At 34.9% G+C, this 19,884-nt stretch overlaps 2 protein-coding genes across 3 annotated transcripts; one reads left to right on the forward strand and one right to left on the reverse strand.

Annotated features, from left to right (window-relative positions):
* The first annotated feature begins 12,259 nt into the window (after positions 1–12,259).
* On the forward strand, positions 12,260–15,069 carry LOC140794611 (uncharacterized). 2 transcript variants are annotated; one of them, XM_073146709.1, is made up of 9 exons: positions 12,260–12,484; positions 12,598–12,687; positions 13,086–13,145; positions 13,443–13,482; positions 13,578–13,671; positions 14,212–14,271; positions 14,363–14,454; positions 14,655–14,737; positions 14,850–15,069. In XM_073146709.1, exons 1-9 carry the CDS (start codon positions 12,369–12,371, stop codon positions 14,893–14,895), a joined length of 681 nt encoding a protein of 226 aa, XP_073002810.1. In that variant the 5' UTR covers positions 12,260–12,368; the 3' UTR covers positions 14,896–15,069. The 2 variants fall into 2 exon arrangements, with proteins under 2 accessions (XP_073002810.1, XP_073002811.1); XM_073146710.1 differs by having other exon boundaries at positions 14,655–15,069.
* A 104-nt stretch (positions 15,070–15,173) lies between these two features.
* On the reverse strand, positions 15,174–17,269 carry LOC140794610 (RNA demethylase ALKBH9B-like). Its single transcript, XM_073146708.1, has 5 exons — positions 16,914–17,269; positions 16,472–16,557; positions 16,095–16,405; positions 15,901–15,972; positions 15,174–15,812 (listed from the first exon to the last, which is right to left on the reverse strand). Exons 1-5 carry the CDS (start codon positions 17,215–17,217, stop codon positions 15,374–15,376), a joined length of 1,212 nt encoding a protein of 403 aa, XP_073002809.1. The 5' UTR covers positions 17,218–17,269; the 3' UTR covers positions 15,174–15,373.
* Between the last annotated feature and the right edge of the window lie 2,615 nt (positions 17,270–19,884).

Genomic DNA, 19,884 nt, shown 5'->3' on the forward strand with positions numbered 1-19,884 from the left:
GCAACCATATCCGAAGCATGATAACCACTCAATAATCATATGTAATTCTCAGTATCACAATTATCACCATCATCTCATTATAACATCATACTAGATAATCGTGCACGGTCAATACTTGATACCTAGTCTCATCATCATATCCGAAGGCCCAAAGCATACTCTATCATCTGTAAAGGGTATCTCAATCATAATTATATCTCGCCATCTACTAAGAGTATTAATATTTATCTAAATCAGGAACCCTTCTAGCTGATAGAAACTACGTGAGGATTACTCGCCACATATGCCATGGCGAACGACATATGTCCGAATGTTTACTGTGCACATAGACTAATGATCTTAGACGTAAGGTCATAAGATCGTAAATATATCAAGCAATCAATCATCCACCAAGCACGTCCTAACCGTCGCGCTCACTTGAGTATCCTCACGCTTTCTATCAATTATCATATCAATCAGATTTTATAATTTTTCTTCTATATGATAGATTACATGAGTATATCTAGTACTATAACAAGTCATTGCATATCAAGAATTTATATGGAAAAAGAGTCAAAAAAGATATAATGTGATGCAATCTCGTCATACATCTATTACATGCATACTCATGTTAGTCTAACTCATATGCATACTCGTGCTAGTCTATCACATATATACTCATGCTGGAGATCATCTCAACATAAACTCATAATATTAGTCATTTTCAATCATCTTAATATATTACTAACATAGTCATATCCAAGATTAATCTAATCAAATGAATAATAAAATATGCTTAATTGAAATCATCTCTAGATAAAATCATATAATTATGCTGGAGGCCAAAACTTGTATATACATAATTATATAATATATCCTAATTTAAGAAAGACATCTAGAGAATAAGATTAATCCTTGTTAAAAAGGTCCACGAGGTCTTAAACGGAGGTCGAAATCTAAAATTATTTATAACATATAATGTTAGTCTTTCTAATCATTAATATTAACTTGACTATTAGATAATTTCTCATTGTAATCATATAATATTAATTTATCCTAAATGTTATATTTGGTTTATAATCCATATTTCAATCTCCTATTACTATCAATTCCTATACTTGTTTTGTTATTTATTAACCATAATTATATTATATAATACTATCATTATTTAAGATATAATCATCTACCTATTTTTCTCTTTGATAATTAATAAAATATAAAATAAATTAATGCAAGTACCTGCATATAAGTATATGTACATAACTCTAATAATTATTATACCTAGCTATGATTAATATAGTAATTATATTGCATGTATGTAACAATCCATATCTAATAATAATAATAATAATAATAATTTAATTTAATTTAATTTAATTTTAAAAAAGGAGAGTAGAAAGAAAGACAAAAAATAAAAAAAATAATTAGGAGATCGTGCCATGCAAGTCATGGGTGCGTGCTAAATGCGTTGCTAGCCCGGCCAATTAAGCCAGGCTAGCAGGTCGAGGCGGGCCTTACGCTGCCGCCACAACATGCCGTCCGTTCTCGCCGCCACCTCTCTCTCTCTATCTCTCTCTCTATCTCTCTCCCTCTCAAACTCATTCTCTCTCATTCTTCTCTCAAACTCCCTCTCTCGCTTGGTATGCCGACGCCAACCACCTTGAATAGCCACCATCGCCTCCACCGTCGAGCAGCGTCAGTGAGTCTCCTCCCTCCTCTTTCTCCTTCTCTCTCTCTTGATTTCTCTTGCGTTCGGTCTTTTTCCTGCCTATTGAGCTCTCTCTTTTTCTCTCCCACTTGCTAACGCCAGCCTACCGTCGCCGTCGCCGCCAACGAGACCCCCCACCTCCTCTCTTCTTTTTTTTCTCTTTCTCTCACTCTCTTTCTTTCTCTCTCCCTCTCTTTCTGGCTTGGGTTCATCAAAATCGAGCCGCTGGGGAGAGGTCGGCTGCTAGATGGCCACCAGTGACTGGTCCCCTCCTCGCTGACCTAGTTACCCCTCCCCTTTTCTTCTCCTTTCTCTTCTCTTCCTCTCCTCCTTTCCCTTCTTCTTCCTCTCTTCTCCGCCTTCAGTTCCTTCTCCACCTATCTGCAATAGTGCTAGGCCGAGCCTATCACTATAGCAATAGCTATGGAATTTTAGTTTATTTTCTTTTTCTTTTATTTGTGTTATTAATTCTAATTTAATCAAGCAGTTAAATTGTGCAATAAGTTATACACTTTAATATAATTACTAGCTAATCATAAGTAGAGCAAATTTAATTAATTGTAATTATAAGTATTTTGGTACTTTTAAAATTATCAGATTAATATATCTAGTTTATTTAAAAATAATCAAATTTTATATGTTTCTATTAATGTTCATGTATACCTACATATATACAATGCATTTCTAACGCCTTATTGTTATATATTATTTTGTATAGAATAAAATGCCAAGCTTTGATAACTATTTTTATATTAATAAATAATTATTATTATATGTATAATTAGTGATTAGTTAAGTAATAAAATAATTGAATCATAATTATATATGGTATGTATTTTTATTTTTAATTATATTATTGTATAGTTGATCCATTTTATGTGTTATATCAATGGAGATTAATTATTGTAGGCCTAATATATATAATTAGAAAGTAGAGTCGTTAGTAAATAAATATAATTTATAATAAGTTATCATAATTATGTATATATAAGGTAAACCTGGTTAATTAATAAAATCTAATAAATCATCTTATTTTATATGAAAAAATTCTAATTGAATAATCGGCTAACTTCATATTATCTAAATATTTTCAGATTCTGAACCTCTTTATTTGAGACCTCGTAGACTTCGTTGGTGATGAGTTGACATTTGATTGACAGATGAGAAGAATATGTGGGTTATGTTTTCTAATTAGACGGTGAGTAGTCTTATCCCTTAGATGTCTTTATTCAATTATGATATATTATATAATTATATATATGCATATTTTGACCTCCAACATTATTATATAATCTTATCTAGAGATGATTTTAGTCGAACATATTTTATCATTCATTTAATTAGAATGATCTTGAATATAAGTATGCTAGTGATATATAGGACGATTGGATATGACTATACTATTATTACTTTATCTTGAGATAATCTCTAATATGAGTATGCATGTGATAAACTAGCATAAGTATACATGTATTAGATATATGATTGGAGATTGCATGACATTATCTCTTTTGAATCCTATTCTACCTAAATTCCTGATATGCATTGACTTGTTATGGTATTGGATATATGCACATGATTTATCATATAGAAGAAAATGCATAAATCATATTGATAGAGAAAAATTGATGAAAAAAATATAAGGGTACCCGAATAAGCACCCGGGTTTGGGGTGCCTAATGTGATGTTTATGGTAGCTGATATATAATATCTCGTAGCCCATGTCTAAAGTTAGTTGAGGTGCGCATAGACAATCGAACACTTACCGTTTGCTAGTGCATTAGTGTGGCGTATTACCCTCATGTGATTTCTATTAACTGGTGGGGTACCCGATTTGAATGGATATTGATATATCTTTAGCGTATGGTAGAATATGATTATGACTGAGATACCTTTAGCGTATGATAGGGTATGCATTGAGCCTACAAGCAAAATGATGAGATTTGGTACTGGATATTGACTGTGCACAGTAGTCTAGTATGATAATGTTATACCGAGATGACGGTGATGATTGTGATACTAAGAATTGCATATGATTCTATTATCATTTGATATATATATATATATATGGTTATCGAGTAGTTTTCATGCTTTAGATATGATTGCACTTAACATCCTAGCATTGTCATGGTTAGCATGCATCACAAGTGTTATGTTTGAGAATGATACGATGATAGTATGACATAAAGAGTTATTGATATATTATCGAGAATTATATATTTGATTAGTTATGATATATATCTGCCATACATTTATATATTATTGAGAATAAATTTATATACTCATTCATTATATGATACTCGTAAGTGATTTATATTATCCAGTATATGATTTACTTTCTATTTGACATTACAGATTCAGAGTAAGGTCTATTCACTAAGTCTTTAGCTCATACCTCTTTTTATTTTATTTTTCTAACCCTTTAGATATATGCGATAGCAATTTGAAATATCATGAGAAGATATTTTAGGGCAAAGATTATGTAAGCTATAGAAGTGAGATGGTATAGAAGATAATTATCTAGATATTAAGTTGTACTATTATTAGATATTTGTACTATATTGTATCAGACGATGAATTGTATAATACATGTCGGATTATATTATACTTGTGTATTAATGGTTCTAATTGTTTCTTGATAGTTTGTCGTGGCCTATGTGGGTCATGCCAGATTATATAGTAAGCTAGTGTATATTATTGTGGACTTGAATTTTTATATGTTTATAGGTTTATTTGGTTGATTGTATGTTCTATCTCTGAGATGAATTATGTTGAGGATAGGTGTATCTATGTCTAGCGGCCCTACCTGTCATGTTGCGTGTGCCATGTATGCCATGTGGGCGCGTCGGCGTGCACATGGCTGTCTTGGGGGGGAGCGTTACAATGTATTTCGTTAATCATGATATAACTAAATTTATTTACTAATCATGGTATAATTAAATTAAATCATAGAAATTAGTACTTTATATTAATTACAATAATTAAATAACTAATAACATAATTTTAATAATTTTTTTAAAAATCTATTGTTACACAGTGCTAGGCTTGGCTTAGCACCTTTGTGCTTTAGGGTGCTGGCTAAGAGAGGTTAGACAGAGGAAAGAAGAAGAAGAAGATGAAGAAGAAGAAAAAGAAGATGAAGAAGAAGATGGAGATGAAGGAAGAAGATGGAGAGGAAGGAAGAAGAAGAAGAAAGGGGGAGGGGGCCGAGTCGTAAGAGAGGGGAACGATCGTTGGTGGCCACATAGCGGCCAGCCTCTCGCCTACAGTTCGGTCCTCCGACGGCCACAAGTGGGAAAAATGAGAAAGGAAGAGAGCAAAGAGAGAGATAAGGAGAGAGAGAGAGGCTCACCGGCGAGGGAGAGTCAACGTGGGCTCTTCCCGACGGTCTGGCATTCACGATGATACTAGAGAGAGAGGAGAGGGAGAGTGGGAGAGAAAGAAAATTAGAGAGAGAGAGCGAGGTGGTCCCATGGCGGTGGCGGAGTGGCTAGTGCGCTCGGTCCCATCTCCACGCATTGCTGCAATGCCAATCAATGAGGGCTCGATGGAGGTGCATGGCACCTCCACCGTGGCATGCTGGGCACAAGGTCGGCCATAGCGTGGCCGGTCGCGTTGTGCCCAACTATTCCTTTTCTTAGCTAGCTTGGGTTATTACATAAAATCATGTGAACATGATGCTTTATTAGTAAGAAAAATGAGAAAGGTTACTATGATTAATGATGTTTTGTTGAATGCTAAAAGCAATTTTTTGTTGAATGCTAAAAGCAAATGGGGTAACGATTCAAGCGTACTTGACGAAAATAATTAGTGGCAATGCTTTAGAGTGCTAGAATTATTTTTGTTATTCTTATCGGATAAAAATATAAATATTTTGAAATAGTATGAATCACAAATAAGAGATTTAATGTATCTTTTTCAAACTTATTTTACCCATTTACTATCAACTAACTCAGGTTTGACGAATTATGATAATTAATTCGGTCCTCAATTCCATGTTAGTACATTAATGTCATCTACTTAGACCTCTCTTGCTATCGTTGATCGTATAGCTAAGGTGTCATGCAACTTTTTATGGGCTAGAAATAGCTCGGGTAAAGGCCTCCACTTGGTTGGCCAGGACTACGTCACTAAACCTAAAAGTGAGGGTGGTTCGGTCATTAGGGATTTACGTACTACTTGCATATCTTTAATGGCTAAGAATATTCAACTTATACTCAATGGTGGGCATGATCTCTAGATTAAAATCCTTATTGCTTGAATGGTACTCCTCACCCGTGGGTCTCTTGAAAAATTGAGGTATTGCTTTGCTAACCGGCGCCTTATCATTTCAGCCTTAAAGATCTTAAATGCGGCTTTATTAAGCTCATTAGAAATGGTCAACCCACAAATATTTGGAACGATCCATAGTTGGGTCTTCTTCCCCTTGGTCGGTGGCCAACTTATGTAAACATGCAATTCAGATACTCAATTAGCACAGTGAGATTATAGTACTATTACTCTATGTTTAGCTCATAGCACATAAACTCGATTCTTAGTATCAATCTCCTCTTCGAAATGTTGAGAACTTTTGGATCTTGAGGCCCCACCCTACTGGCTATTGTTGTGACAAATTAAGTAACACTCGCAAGTGCACGAATCTATCGAGTAGATCGGCAAGTAAGATATCAATCCCATGAGGACTTGTTTGAAAACTTAAAGTATTTGAAAATCTTAAAAATAATTTTAACATAGTTAGAAAATGGGTTTAGGAGATTTATAGGGAAAGAAAACCTTTTTATAAATTTCTTTTAATTAAATGTGAGAAATAAGGTCTTGGAATCTACTTATAGATAACATATTTCTATTAAATAATATAAATCTCTTTTTGTTCTACGATTCACCAAGAAATCAATCACTAGTGGATCGGAAGATTATCTTTGAATGAACAATTCAATTTTCATAAAAATTACATTCTTCCTCCATTCTTAGAAAATATGGAGTAAGAATTTTAAATTATTAGATGTATCATTTTAAAGAAAAACAATTAATATCTAAATTCTAAACAATAAATTTAAAGTAGAAGAAAGAAGAATCTATTTAGCAATTAAGAACACGTAAGAGATTTAGAATAAAAGAAATATGTTCTCAACAAGTTTCATTCTCAACCTTAAGAAAATTAGAAATTCATTTTAGTAGTTAATAACACAATTTTAATAAAAATAAATATGAGATTTAGCACTAGAGAGTTGCTGAATACTTCTTTCAAAAATAAAATCCAAATCCAATAAGAGATTACGCTAAAAGAAGATCAAAATATGAACTTTGCTGACTTACAAAGATTGAAATTTCTTCGAATGTGCTCTATTATTGCCAATTAAATTGAAACAATTGCAAGTTTGAATGCTGAATTTTAAACTACAACTCCTCAAAAGAAAAACCTTAATAGAAATACACAAGAAAAGACCTTTTTTCTCTTGCTCTCAACCCCTTTATTTATAGACTTCTAGGAGCATAAAAATCTGCTCCAAATCGGCTGGAAATCTACTGTGATTGTGTTTGAAATCTGCTAAATATGTGCATGAAATCTGGTAAAAATATGCATGAAATATGTTAGAAATCTGCCGCATTAGGTAGGTAATTTACTTGGCTGAAATTGCTGCTCAAATAAGAATTTGAAATTTATTTACTATTGCAATCATTGCTGAAATTTTGCTTGAATTGGAGATAAAAATTTGCTGCATTAGGTAAAAATTTCTTGCTAAAATACTACAACTTGATAGAGATTTAATTGCTGAAAATCTATTGCTTGATAAAAAAAAAGGAATTTTAACTCATTCTGATTTAGATAAGGAAGAAAGTGATTAGTAGATCATGGTTTGACTTAAGCATGACTTGAAAGATGAGAGGTAGATTCAGTTGGTTAGTAGTGTCTAAGCCTAATTCTGGTTTGAGCCCAAATTTGACCATTTTTAGTGATTAAATGAGATTCAATTGATCAAAGGTCTACATATAACTAAATATATTAATTAGTTAAAATAAAATATTAACTTTTAATAATTTGGGCATAATAAATATTACAATTTTGAATTTAACAGCTATTCCTCGTCCAAGTCAATATATACATTCTATAAACCTTCTAATGAGCTATCTCACCATTAGGATGGCTGGAGAAAAATCTGGCCCCTCTCGGTCCCCACCTGAAATCAAAGTGTTCTTGTGGAAGATGGCTTGGGGCTACCTGCCGACCAAAGCCTACTTATCTTCCTTAAAATGTTGTTGGATGATTTTGTTTGATTTGCTCTCTTGCAATCGGAACATAGACTATCTCTTCTTTGAGTGCAGAGCAGTCTCATCCCTTTGGGACCTTATGAAAAATCATCTGGACAATCGTGTCAGCCTTGAGGAGAGATGGTCGAATAGTTTTTGGATAAAGTTAGGTAGTGGGTCATTGGATCTAGATAAGGCCTAGGTTCAGGGATGATGTGCGATTTTTTTGTGGCAAATATGGAAGCTGAGAAATAGAATTACCTTCTCTAATGAGAGGGAGAAACTTAGTAATGTTTGGCTCCGAACGTTATCTCTAAATAATAAATATCATAATCACCTATACATATGAAAAATGAAGCCTAGTCTCATCCCCAACTCTATTCAATGGGACCCTCCAGGTCAAAGTCAAATCAGATGGCTCTTTTGTGAATAGATCGGAGGCTAGTGAGGATGGTTTCATAATCCGACAAACTAATAATCATCCAATCCTTACAGGGTGCAGATATGGACCATACAAATCGATGCTCACTATAGAAGCAAATAGCAATGAAGAAAGCTCTAATTTGCATAGTCCAAAGGGAATACGCTAAAGTCTAGCTCGAGTTTGACTCAAAGAACCTGATTGGCATTTTGAAAGATATCAACAACCTCTTTGGTCTATTGCCTTTGACATTGATGATATTAAAAACCTAACTAGTAATTTGGAAAAATTGTAAAGTTACTCATACATCTCATAAAGCTAATCTTACTGTGAATTGGCTTGCAAAAATAGAAAGAAGCCTTGGCTTCGGGTTACTTGGGATGAGGATTTCTTTCTAAATTTGTTCATTTTTTGCCTCCGATTTTAGTAGAAACTTTTGTACCCACTCTATAACTTAATATAATATTATTTCTTTAAAAAAAACTTTAGAAAAGCTAGTAGATACCTCTCCTACAACCAAGGAGGTCATAGGGTTGACTGTAACTCTGATTAATTTATGGAGAAAATTGTTTGATGATTTATAGCTCGGCTCAAATTCATCTTGATAGTGTGTTGGCTTGAAGGAGTAGTTCAATAATCTGACTTTGAGCGATGCAACAACGTTTTGTTTGAAGCAATAGCTTGATGGGGCTATGATTTGATGAAGCCTAGACTAGTTGGTTTAATATGTTGGCTAAAGCTTGGTGAGACTTAATTACCTTTGTATTAAAAGGTGATTAGTCTTTTGTCCACCCTATGTCTAGCATTCAAACTTATGAATTATCAAAAATAAATTCTAGCCATTTAGTTTCTCAAAATACATAAAAATATATTAGCTACTTAAATTTTATGGAACTAACTTAAAATTGAGCATAGCCACAAGGAAGTATTATATGTATATTTTGTGCAACCTTATTTTAGTCATTATTATCACTAGATATAAAATCACAATTATTATATTGTTAACATTTAATTTTACCTACTTAGAGATTCTCTACGAAGCTAATAAAATTTCTTAAGTGGATTGGTATGAATATGATTGAAACACTTACAATATTCAGGACTTCGTTAAGATTCTTTTGTGCAATATAATAAAAGTTTGTTCACCAATATAATATTTAAGATTGTGCATCTTCCAAAATTTTCAAAGGATATTTGCTATTGAGAGTTGGCAAACTTCTTTTCAATGAAAGAAATGAGTGTTCTATAATTTAGCCATATATACTTCGATTTATTAAAAGATTTATAAATTGCCAAGTGAGTAATCCAACTACCTAACAAGCGATTCGCACTCTAAAATTAAAATGCGTTTTTCATCTTTAGACTTTATTATACACTCTTCATAAGCAATATTATCAGTTAGTTTAATTAATTTAAAATTGTCAGCAGAGACAGAACCATATGAGTTAATAGGGTGTCATGAACCCCTAAAATTTTAGAGATGAGAAATAAATTAAAATAAGATATTTGAGAGATGTTGTAGTTAAATCAAGGGTTAATTACTAATTAGGTTAGTGTATGATATAAAATATTAATTTTGATGAATAGTATTTTTGTTCTTGTTTAGCTCTTATTCTAAAATAAGAGGTTGTATTCTAGAATAAAGACTTTTGCTATTCGTAAAGTTGATGGGTGCTGAATAATATCTTTTTAACATTCATCTATATTATTTTCTTTTATTCCCTAATTATTTAAGTTTAGCATATATTTACTCTTGCTAATTAATTTATAATAAAAATATAACTCTTGGAACGTCTCGTTGAGACCCTCATAGCATAACCAAATATCACTAAATATATAAGGTTCCACATATGAGCTAAGAGCACGGTGCACTACAATGCATCGAGTTCTATATTTATTATTTAGTTAATATATATATATATAATATTTAATTGTATTTTAAATCACTTAATAGGTGATGCTAGAAGATTCTCACACCTAAGCCATGAGACTAAAGGCTCTCATCCTTTTGCGATTCCATTCCACTTAGAGGTGATCATCTAGTAGGTTGGGTCGGGTTTGGCTCGGGCCTACTTGGCCAACCGGGCTGAGCACTTTGTTCGCTGCCTGCCCACCAGTTGGTCGAGCTAGGCTAGGTTCGAGTCGGGCTAGAATAGTCTAGCTCATTACTGCCCACCAGTCCGTGAAAGAGCGGGCTTGTGTCAGATTTGAGATAGGTTGGGCTTAACGGGTGGGTTGGGCTTTATTGGGTTCATCTTCCCCGATTTCTCCAAATGGGTACACAACCTTGGAAGAGCTACTACAAAACTACAACCAAGGTTTTAGTGGAAACCTGAAGGACCCTCTTCCTCCTCAACTCCTCTAACCTCCAAATCCGATGACGCCAACGGCCATGAGAAGCAAATGTAGCAAGATTGGACAAGGGGAGGGAGAGTAGGAGCCGAAGCTATGGTGACGAGGAGGATTTCCAGTCGGGGAAGCCAGCGGCGATAGGGAGGCCTTCCCGAAGGATGGATCAGAGCTCGAGGGAAAGAGAATGTTACAGTCGCCTTTGGTGAAGATGATTATCTATCCGATTTGTTAATCTGGACAAAACTTGACATAGAATGTGCAAAGGAAATAGGGATTGATCCAATCGTTGGAATAATCTGAGATTCGGACATGTTATTCTCTAGAAGTAAGGAATCCAACACAAATAGAATCTCGTCAATCGGGTTAGTAGATAGAAAGTTATGAAGAAAAAAAGACCAAAGGTCAAGAGGTGGCGGGATGGACGTGAATTATGTAGTTAGGGTTATAGGAGATGATTATGGGTATGATGGATAGGTTAGTGCTTTGAATAAGGTGAGGTGGATGAAGGAAGTTTCCAGGTATGGCTCGTCACTAGAGGGAGGAGGAAGAAGCGATGGAGGATTAATCTCGACAATAGACGAGAGCTCGAGTTGGATTCCGAGGGGGAGGAAGGAGGAATGAGAAGTTGGCTCAAGATACAAAACAAGTCCCAATAATCAATCATTCCAAGTTGGCTAGTTTTTCACATATTTGGAGGCTAGCCAATCATCCAAAAATTCTAAATAAATCATATTATGACTCAACTTATCCGTTGCGTGTTCGAATGCCCCTAATCGCCTTTGAAGGCCCAAAGAACGCGAATCAAGCGTTCGAATAGCCAAAAATCATGCTCTAGATGTGCGAATGCGAATCAAGCGTTTGAACGCTATCCACTTGCATTCGAACGCACTTGCCAAAAGTTATTTTATTTTACTAAACATAAACAGAAAATAATACAATTTGAAGCAGTTTAATTATATCCAATATGTATCTAAATCAAGAACCGTAATAGAGAAAAAAGAGGTCACCTCGATGGCGGCGAGATCGGAGTTCGGACGACCATTCGGTGGTGAGGAGATGGGAGATCATCGCCTTGCTATAGGTGGCGGGAAAAGAATGGGGGGCGATCTGTGTTGATATTGGAGAGGGTTGGAGGGGAGAGTTAAGGAAGGAATGAAGAACGAAAAATTGAGGATGAATTTAAAGGAGCTAACAAGCTGGGCTTTTCGGTCGGTTTTCAGGGTGGGCCAGCTTGTACCGCCCATCGCTTTTTTGGGCTCGAGCTAGGCTAGGCCAAATCAGGTTCAAGTCAAGACTTAGCCGGTATGGACCTGGCGGGTTCGAGTCAGGTGTGAGCGGGTTGGGCCAATTGATCACCTCTAATCTCATCTTATGAGGGTGGTGACCTATGCAACTCATGAAAAGCCCTCATAATCTCGTATTGATTTGAACTTTACTTGTTTGGACGATAATACCCCTAGATTCAAAAGGCAACCAAATGGCGCTAGCTGAATAGCTGAGGAATAATATTGACACCATCTAAAGCTTAAAATTCGAATTGCGCGCCACAATATATACACACAGAGAGAGAGAGAGTAGACGAACCGAAACTTCTCTTCGTGATCTAGAATCCTTCGATCAGATCTGGATCTCGGCATCCCGATCTCAGTTTGATCTCCGATGTCGGCAGCCAAAGGAAGCAGCAAGCGACGAGGGAAGGACTTGGAATCCTTCAGATCCGAGAAGAAGCAGCATCGAGGAATCGCCGATTTCGACGCAGATCTCGATCTATCCAGGTAGTAAACTAGTTCCTCTCTTCGTCTATTACATTCAATTTCTACTTATCTCGATCGGGATTTCTAGTTCTTGGAATCTGTGGATGAAATCTCTGAAATGGTGATGATCTCAGTGATATCAAAGGGATCATCTCGGCGTTGCAGCAGATCAGGGAAAAGGCTCAGAAAGACGGGCAGAAGAAGAACGAGGAGACGATTGGGAGGTGAATCCTTGCCACTTCTGATGAGATCTATGTATCCCCCCCACTTTCGTGGACGTTATCATTTGATTTGCTAGTTCTATGTGAGAATTACTTAATCCTATGATTTGGCATATAAAATTATTATTGTTGAGCTGGCATTCTATGTTGAATTCTCTGGATTATTTACTCGAAACCTGTGGGGAGATGCTGTTAGACATTTTGTGTAAACAAATTATATATCTGCATCATGATGTGTGAAATGGTGCATGTCAAATGGACCTTATTAGATTCCCATGCTGGGTTCTGTTGTTTCTTATTAAATTAGCGTAAGTCTTACAGAAGCATGATCATTATCTCTTAAAGTAGAACGTACTGACTCTGCTGAGATTATAAGTTTCTGATAGTTACCTAAACAACAGTGTTGCAGCAGAGATTCGAACAATGTTGGATGATACCAAGTCAAAATTTGACAAGGAAAGGTAAGAAGGAACAATTCATCTTTTTTTTATAAGTTGATTTACGTAGTTATTTACTAGTATAAAACATCTCTTTATAGTTTAAATTCTTCTAAGAATTTAATATATGTTAAATGTTGTATTAATGCATGAAATTTTGTTATTGTTCTTTAAGCGTCCGTAGGTATTTTCCTATGTGATTTTGTAGATTGTCTCATAATATCACTATAAAAGGCTGAAGTTATCAAAGAAATCTCAAATTCTCATTTATTCTACAATAAGCAAACAACTCTAACTACTGTTACTCTGTTCCATGGGCAGGCAGAGTTTCCTGAAGGCCTTATCAAAGAGTTCCAAAGAGGTCTTAGAAATATATTTCTTGAATTTTTTAGTAACAAGAGATGTTGCCCTTTCATTTGATTTATTTTGATGACCTCTAACCTGCATGATATGCAGTGTGAATTGTCTTTGAAGAATGAGTTCACTAAGTTTCAGGCATCACATGACAAGTTTTGCAAGGAGAAAGCAACTTTTTTACAGACCTTTAAAGGTACATCCAGGTTTATGTCAGAGAAAGAGCATCATATATATTTTCATTACCTAAAGCAATGTGTCTCACATTTGAAGTATTTATGATACTTACTGTGTTAATGTCATTTTGCATGAGGTAGATTTATCTTGCAGATAACGTCCTCACCGTTTTTGGAGTATGTTAATTTTTCATTTATTTTTGAATTGTAAAATATTATTTAGTTATGCAAATATATCATGACCATTTAGTTCTCTTCATGTGTGCCATTTTGTCTAAAACAGGCACATTTTGTATAAGATGAACCTTCTTGCCTGGAACATATTTTCTTGTCTCTCATGCAGATAGATGTGAGCCGTGGAAGATTGGTGCTTAATTCATGACTCTTTTCTAATACCTCTGTTAAAATTCTCTGCAAATTACTGTTGGCTAGGTTATTCAAATTTTCAGAAAACTAAGGAGCTTTTTGTAAATTCATGAAATTTGTGAAGTACTTAGTGGGCAAGGCATAATTATGATTCAACTTTGAAGAACTAACCACTAATTTCCTATGTATTTCAGAATTGTTTTCCAAATTTGAAGACGAAAAGGAAAAGTTATTTGCCCGATATGAACAACAGCGTTGAGTGACAGACTTGTTCCTATCTTGTGGGAATTCGTACTACTCTTAAGTCTTGGTAGATGCTGAATTCGTGGTTTTATGATTGGGCAGGGAAGAAGGAAAAGACTACTCTATCTGAACTTGAGAGAGTCAGCGCACAAAAGATAGCAAATGCTGAAGAATCTCTTAGAAAGAAGAAGCAGGTAATGGAATTTAAAAAAATGTCTTGAGTAGCCTACGGGGTTTTACTAGTTTGCTTGAAGCCCAGCATGTAAGTATAACTTTGGGCAGTCTTAGACTATTCTCATGCTGGTGCGTGTGATGATGCATCTTCAAGTTTCTAGATTTAATATTTCCTTACTGTTATACAAACCATAATCCCATTCTGTATTTCTTGACGCAGGATGACAAATCTTTCAGCATGTTACGCAAATCTCTCGGCTCCTTTCTGGAGAGTGCCTCTGATGATGATTTTGGACCTGATGAGTGAGGCTTCTCCCTCTAACCATATATCTAAAATTAGTACTAGTATTCTTCAGTCATACTAGAGTCCCTTCTCAAAAATTTGTTCTCTTGATATCTTTCCTTTCAACTGAAGATGCTTACCTGAAGTTCCAGTCTGGGGCAGCTCTACATACTCCTGATTAAATGTTAGGGTCTTACTATTCTCCCATTAATTGTAAAGTTGTAATTAGTTCTCTATAATCTTGACTGTTGGACATTATGATGGCATCACAGACAGCATTCAACTGTTTTACTTTCGTGTATACCAAAACATTTTGCATCTTTATTTGACAGAAATTGTTATCTTGATATCATATTTGCTCTCATCAGCATTAAAGGATAAATCATGTTTTGAGAGATTTCCAACAGTCTGCATCTCTGTTGTTACACCTTAATAACCAAGGAGGCAATGTAATAATTTTTACAAGATGGGAAAAACGGAAGTATGATATTAATAGCTGGTACATCGAAATAAGGATTCCTGCCAAACAAAAGAATGTGCAACTCAATGGCAACTAAGGCCTATACTCAGGATAGCTCACATCTGGGACAAGAATACAAAATTGAATAAGAAACCTAACAAAGAACAAAAACTCAAACAGTACATTCACGTCAAGTTCAATTCTGGAGTAAATGCCTCGAAGTGCCATTTGATCTGCTCCGACTACTGCTCCCCGAGCTAGAACCAAGTGGAGGGAAATCATCTGAACTGAAGGGGGAGTCAGAGGTTCTTCTATCAGCATAAATTTGTGGGCTTTGCTTCAACTTTTGCTCTCTCAGTTTTATATTGTTCTGCTGAATTCGTGCTGACTGAATATCAGTCTCTTGTTGCACCGGAGATCCCTTCTGCTCCTGCTCCAAAATATGTGTATTTATTTGCTGGGTTTGTACCAGTGGAATAGACTCTTGCTGCACCGGAGATGCCTGTCTTCCTACCAATTTCACTGGAGTTACGGTTGATGGATATGGTAGGGGTCGAAGATTTCGCAGCTCTGGGTCAGGCATGTATCCATATGGAAGTTTGCTATCGTCCATCTTTCTAAATGTAATAGAGATCCTGTATACAGGAAAATATAATGTAAGAACTCCAAAGAATTGATAAAATTAAGAAAAGAGATACTGCATCGAACTCTTGCAAGTAATACCTTTTGGATGGTACAGCAGGTATACAGTGCTTTGCCACATCTGCACCATTGCCCTTCAATATAAGCACAGATCTGCAAGAAAGAAACAAGTAAATGAATTATGTAGATCGATGCTAAAATGTAAGTGCAGTATCAAGAAAGAGGAGTAGTAAATAAACATTAATGGTAACTGGAAAACTGATTAATATACATACCCGAGCGGTAAAGGTATAGAAGCAGAGCCAGCAAATTCTCCCGGCGCAACTACTTTTAGCTCTGTCCCGAATAAAATGTTGCATTCCGATAAAAATGAGACTGTGCAGAATGGCCTCACGAAATCATGATGGTCGATATGTGGAGGGATGCAGTCATCTTTATCGTAGATGTTTATGATGCAGCTGTTGGGGACGCAGGTGGGTGGAAGAACATGCCACGCTACCATCCTCCTAATCATCATTTTTAACAAGGGAGGAATAGGATCAACTTCCTCATCTCTAATTATACCAGGAGGGTTTCCCTTTTTGTCCTGCATATAAATTTCATGTCAATACCAGACTAGTTATAAGATATCCAAACTATATAAAAGACTTACCACTGCATAGTTATAGCAGCAGCCGAATTGTAGCGTGACCCGCCCTTTTCCTCGCATCCATTTATGTGGCTCTGAATAAGTCCGCTCTTGAAAAAAAAATTGTGAATCCAAGTTACTTCGCAGGCATCAATTGACTATCAGTAATGTACAACATTAAAAGTATTTTTTTCCCTTAAAGAAAACCAAACTCCACAGATTTTGACAACAAATGACTGCATATTTCGTCTATCATTGTGTTGCAGTTAATCTTCTTCCTTCTGAACTATAATTACAAGATCCATCCTATTTCAACATCCTGGTTGTATTTGGCTAACCTAATCTTCCTTCTTATCACAAAATGCAGTTGAATTCGGCTAACCTAATCTTTATCCATACAAACTAAGCTGTGGAAAGCATAAGGAAAATATGAGAAGTTAAAAGAGAAGAGAAGCCAAGACAATACCTCTCAGCCTGCCCCGTCTCCCCTCCTCCTGCATATCATATACGCAATCCACAATCTTCTGCTGCTCGACGGCGCTGAAAACGCCGGTGTGGAGTTCGAGTCCCTCGAGCACGTTGATCCATCTCCCCCTCACCCTCTCCATCTGCTTAAAGTCCTTCTTCCTCTTCACCAACGACAACCGAATCGCCTCCCGCTGCTCCCTCGACAGCTGATTTGACGGCGCTGCCGCCGGAGATCTCCCGTCTTCCTCTCTCAATTCGGGAGATTTGGGTTGACCTGAAAATTCGCGGTTCGTGTTCGCCATGAATCCTTCTCTTTGTCCGTCTCTTGTCCTAGCTTTTTTTTTTGCTTCTGCACTTCTCCTCTTCTCCCATATAAATAGGAATAGGTTTCGGGAATCTGATTCGGATTAGAAATCCAAATCCGACTCGGATTAGAAATCCGACTCGGATTAGAAATCCAACTTGCCAGTTAATGGGTGTAAACGAACCGAGCTCCCGGTCGAGATCGAGCTTATTTCCGACTAAGACTCGATCTCGATTTCAAAGTCTCTTTTTTCTTTTCTTTTCTTTTTCTCTTTTTTTTTTTTTGAAAATCAGTGAGCTGTATTCAGCTGATGCACCTGCTTGCGTATAGGTGGAGTCCAAAGAAATAAAGATTACACAAATCCGGGTTTAATGGGTCCCTAAGTCTCCATACAAAGGAGAACTAGATCGATCCTAATTTGCTGCATTTTGCTGCCCAATCAACGAACTTGTTCGCTTATCTGAGTATACGCAGGATTTGCCTCTTATTCATTTTATCTATGATTGCCTCACACTCAAGGATTAAATTTCGGATGCGTCAAGGGCGCGTTGCCTCCCCATGTATAACCCTTGCTAATTCAAGCGAGTCTGTTTACAATCAATTTGGAGTTCCTACCAACTAGTCTGAGCCAACAAATGTTATTTTGATAGAAGAGATTTTAGAGGATAGATCTCTTTGTGTAAAATTGCTAGCATCTTAATAAGCTAGTGTTGTATGCATTTTAGTGTATAATAAATTCTCAAGTAAGAAACATTGAGGAGTGGACATAGGCATTGGCCCTTTATATATTTTAGTGTCATATGCTCTCTTTTTTTTATACTTATTTTGTTTAAGTTTTTATAGCATTATCGTACACATAAGCATTAAATTATTTATTTGTATTCTTTTAAGTTATACGAAGCTTTGAATTTCTTACTATCATTACAATATGCACTTATACTTAGTTGATTTTTATTTTTTTTATTTAGTTTGTAAACCCAATTCATCCCCACTCTTGAGTTGCCTAGTTGAGCTAATAATTAGTATCAGAGCAATGTCTCCATTTTTAGACTTAATCATCTTATAGAAGATTATAATAACCATAGTAGAAACCTCTCTTGCCAAAGGTCAATTAACCAATAGACCTCATTTTTAGAAGGCTAGAATGAGAATATATATCCAACCCATAAATTATGAGTTATGGAAGGTAGTTATAAATAGTTCTAGAATATCAAATATAGTTGTAGATGGAAAGGTTATTAATAAGTCCAAAAATGAATGAAATTAAATTGGTATAAAGAATATTCATATGAATGCTGAAACCATGAACTTATTATATTGTGCGTTAAATCCTAATGAGTTCAATAGAATCTCTATATATAAATCAGCTAAAGGAATTTGGAATAGATTAGAAGTTACTATTGAAGGTACTAATCAAGTTAAAGAATCAAAAATTAGTATGCTTATGCGTAGTTATGAACTATTTAGTATGAATTTCGAAGAATCTATTTTTGATATGTTTACTAAGTTTACTAATATTACTAATGCTTTGAAATATCTTGGTAAATCTTTTACTTATGTTGAAATGGTAAGAAAGGTTCTTAGGTTTAAAGAAATGCTTGGCTCTTCAATCATTCATCACTAATAAATCAAGCGAAGAAGATGATGATCTTGCTTTACTTATAAGAAAATTTAAAAGATTTCTAAGTAAAAGAAAGCAAAGTCTATGGAAAAAAAAACAAGATGCAACTAAAAATAAAATCATTTGTTATTAATCTAATAAGCCGGGTCACATCAAATACGATCGTCCTCAACTAAAGAAGTCAAGCAAAAATGACAAGAAGGCTATTGTAGCAGCATAGGGTGAAAGTGATTCAAGTAGCTTCGATGAAAAAAATAATTATGAGCTTGTAAATCTTTGCTTCATGGCAAAAGAAGATAAAAAAAAGTATGTGAATCAATTAGTAAATTTCTTATATGATGAATTGTAAAGTCCCTTTGAGGAATTACGTGATAAACTTAGAAAAATTAGAATAAAAAATGTTGCTCTTAAAAGATTATTTCTTCTCTTTCTCATAAAAATTGTTATGAAAAATAAAAATGAGGTTTTGAAAAAGAGAGTCAAAGAACTTTCTTCAAAAATAAAAATTTCTTCTTCAAAAGATTTCAAGCATGATATTGAATTTTTGAAAAGAAAAATTGAATATTTAACTTTCACACTTTTCAAGTTTGTGTAAGGAAAAGAAAATTTAAAAATACTTTACTTGAAAAAGAGATGCTATCTTATTAAAATTGACATTGATTATGATTATTCTCAAAATTAAAAGATTTATAAAATCTTGTTTTTTAAGGCAACATCTTCGCATAATCATAATATTATTTATCATTATTGTATGAATAATGGTTACGTCCTATTAGAAGTAATAGTTTTATTGAAAAAAATATGTTTGAGTTCCTGATAACCTTATTTATATTGGAACCAAAATAGTTTGGATTTAAAAAAACATGTGTAATTTTTTTTACAACTAACCTATTTGGACCCAAATTAGAGTAGGTAACATATTTCAATGAGTATTTTTTATTTTTATAGGTACGTTTAAAATCCAAAGGCATGGAAGATATATAAGTTTTTAAATAATTTATGCTCAAGATATATGATTAGAGAGAATCAAAGTTCATAACATTA

The sequence above is a fragment of the Typha latifolia genome, chromosome 9 (assembly GCF_019914945.1).
Source record: "Typha latifolia isolate L0001 chromosome 9, TyphaL0001v2, whole genome shotgun sequence".
Lineage (NCBI taxonomy): Eukaryota > Viridiplantae > Streptophyta > Magnoliopsida > Poales > Typhaceae > Typha > Typha latifolia.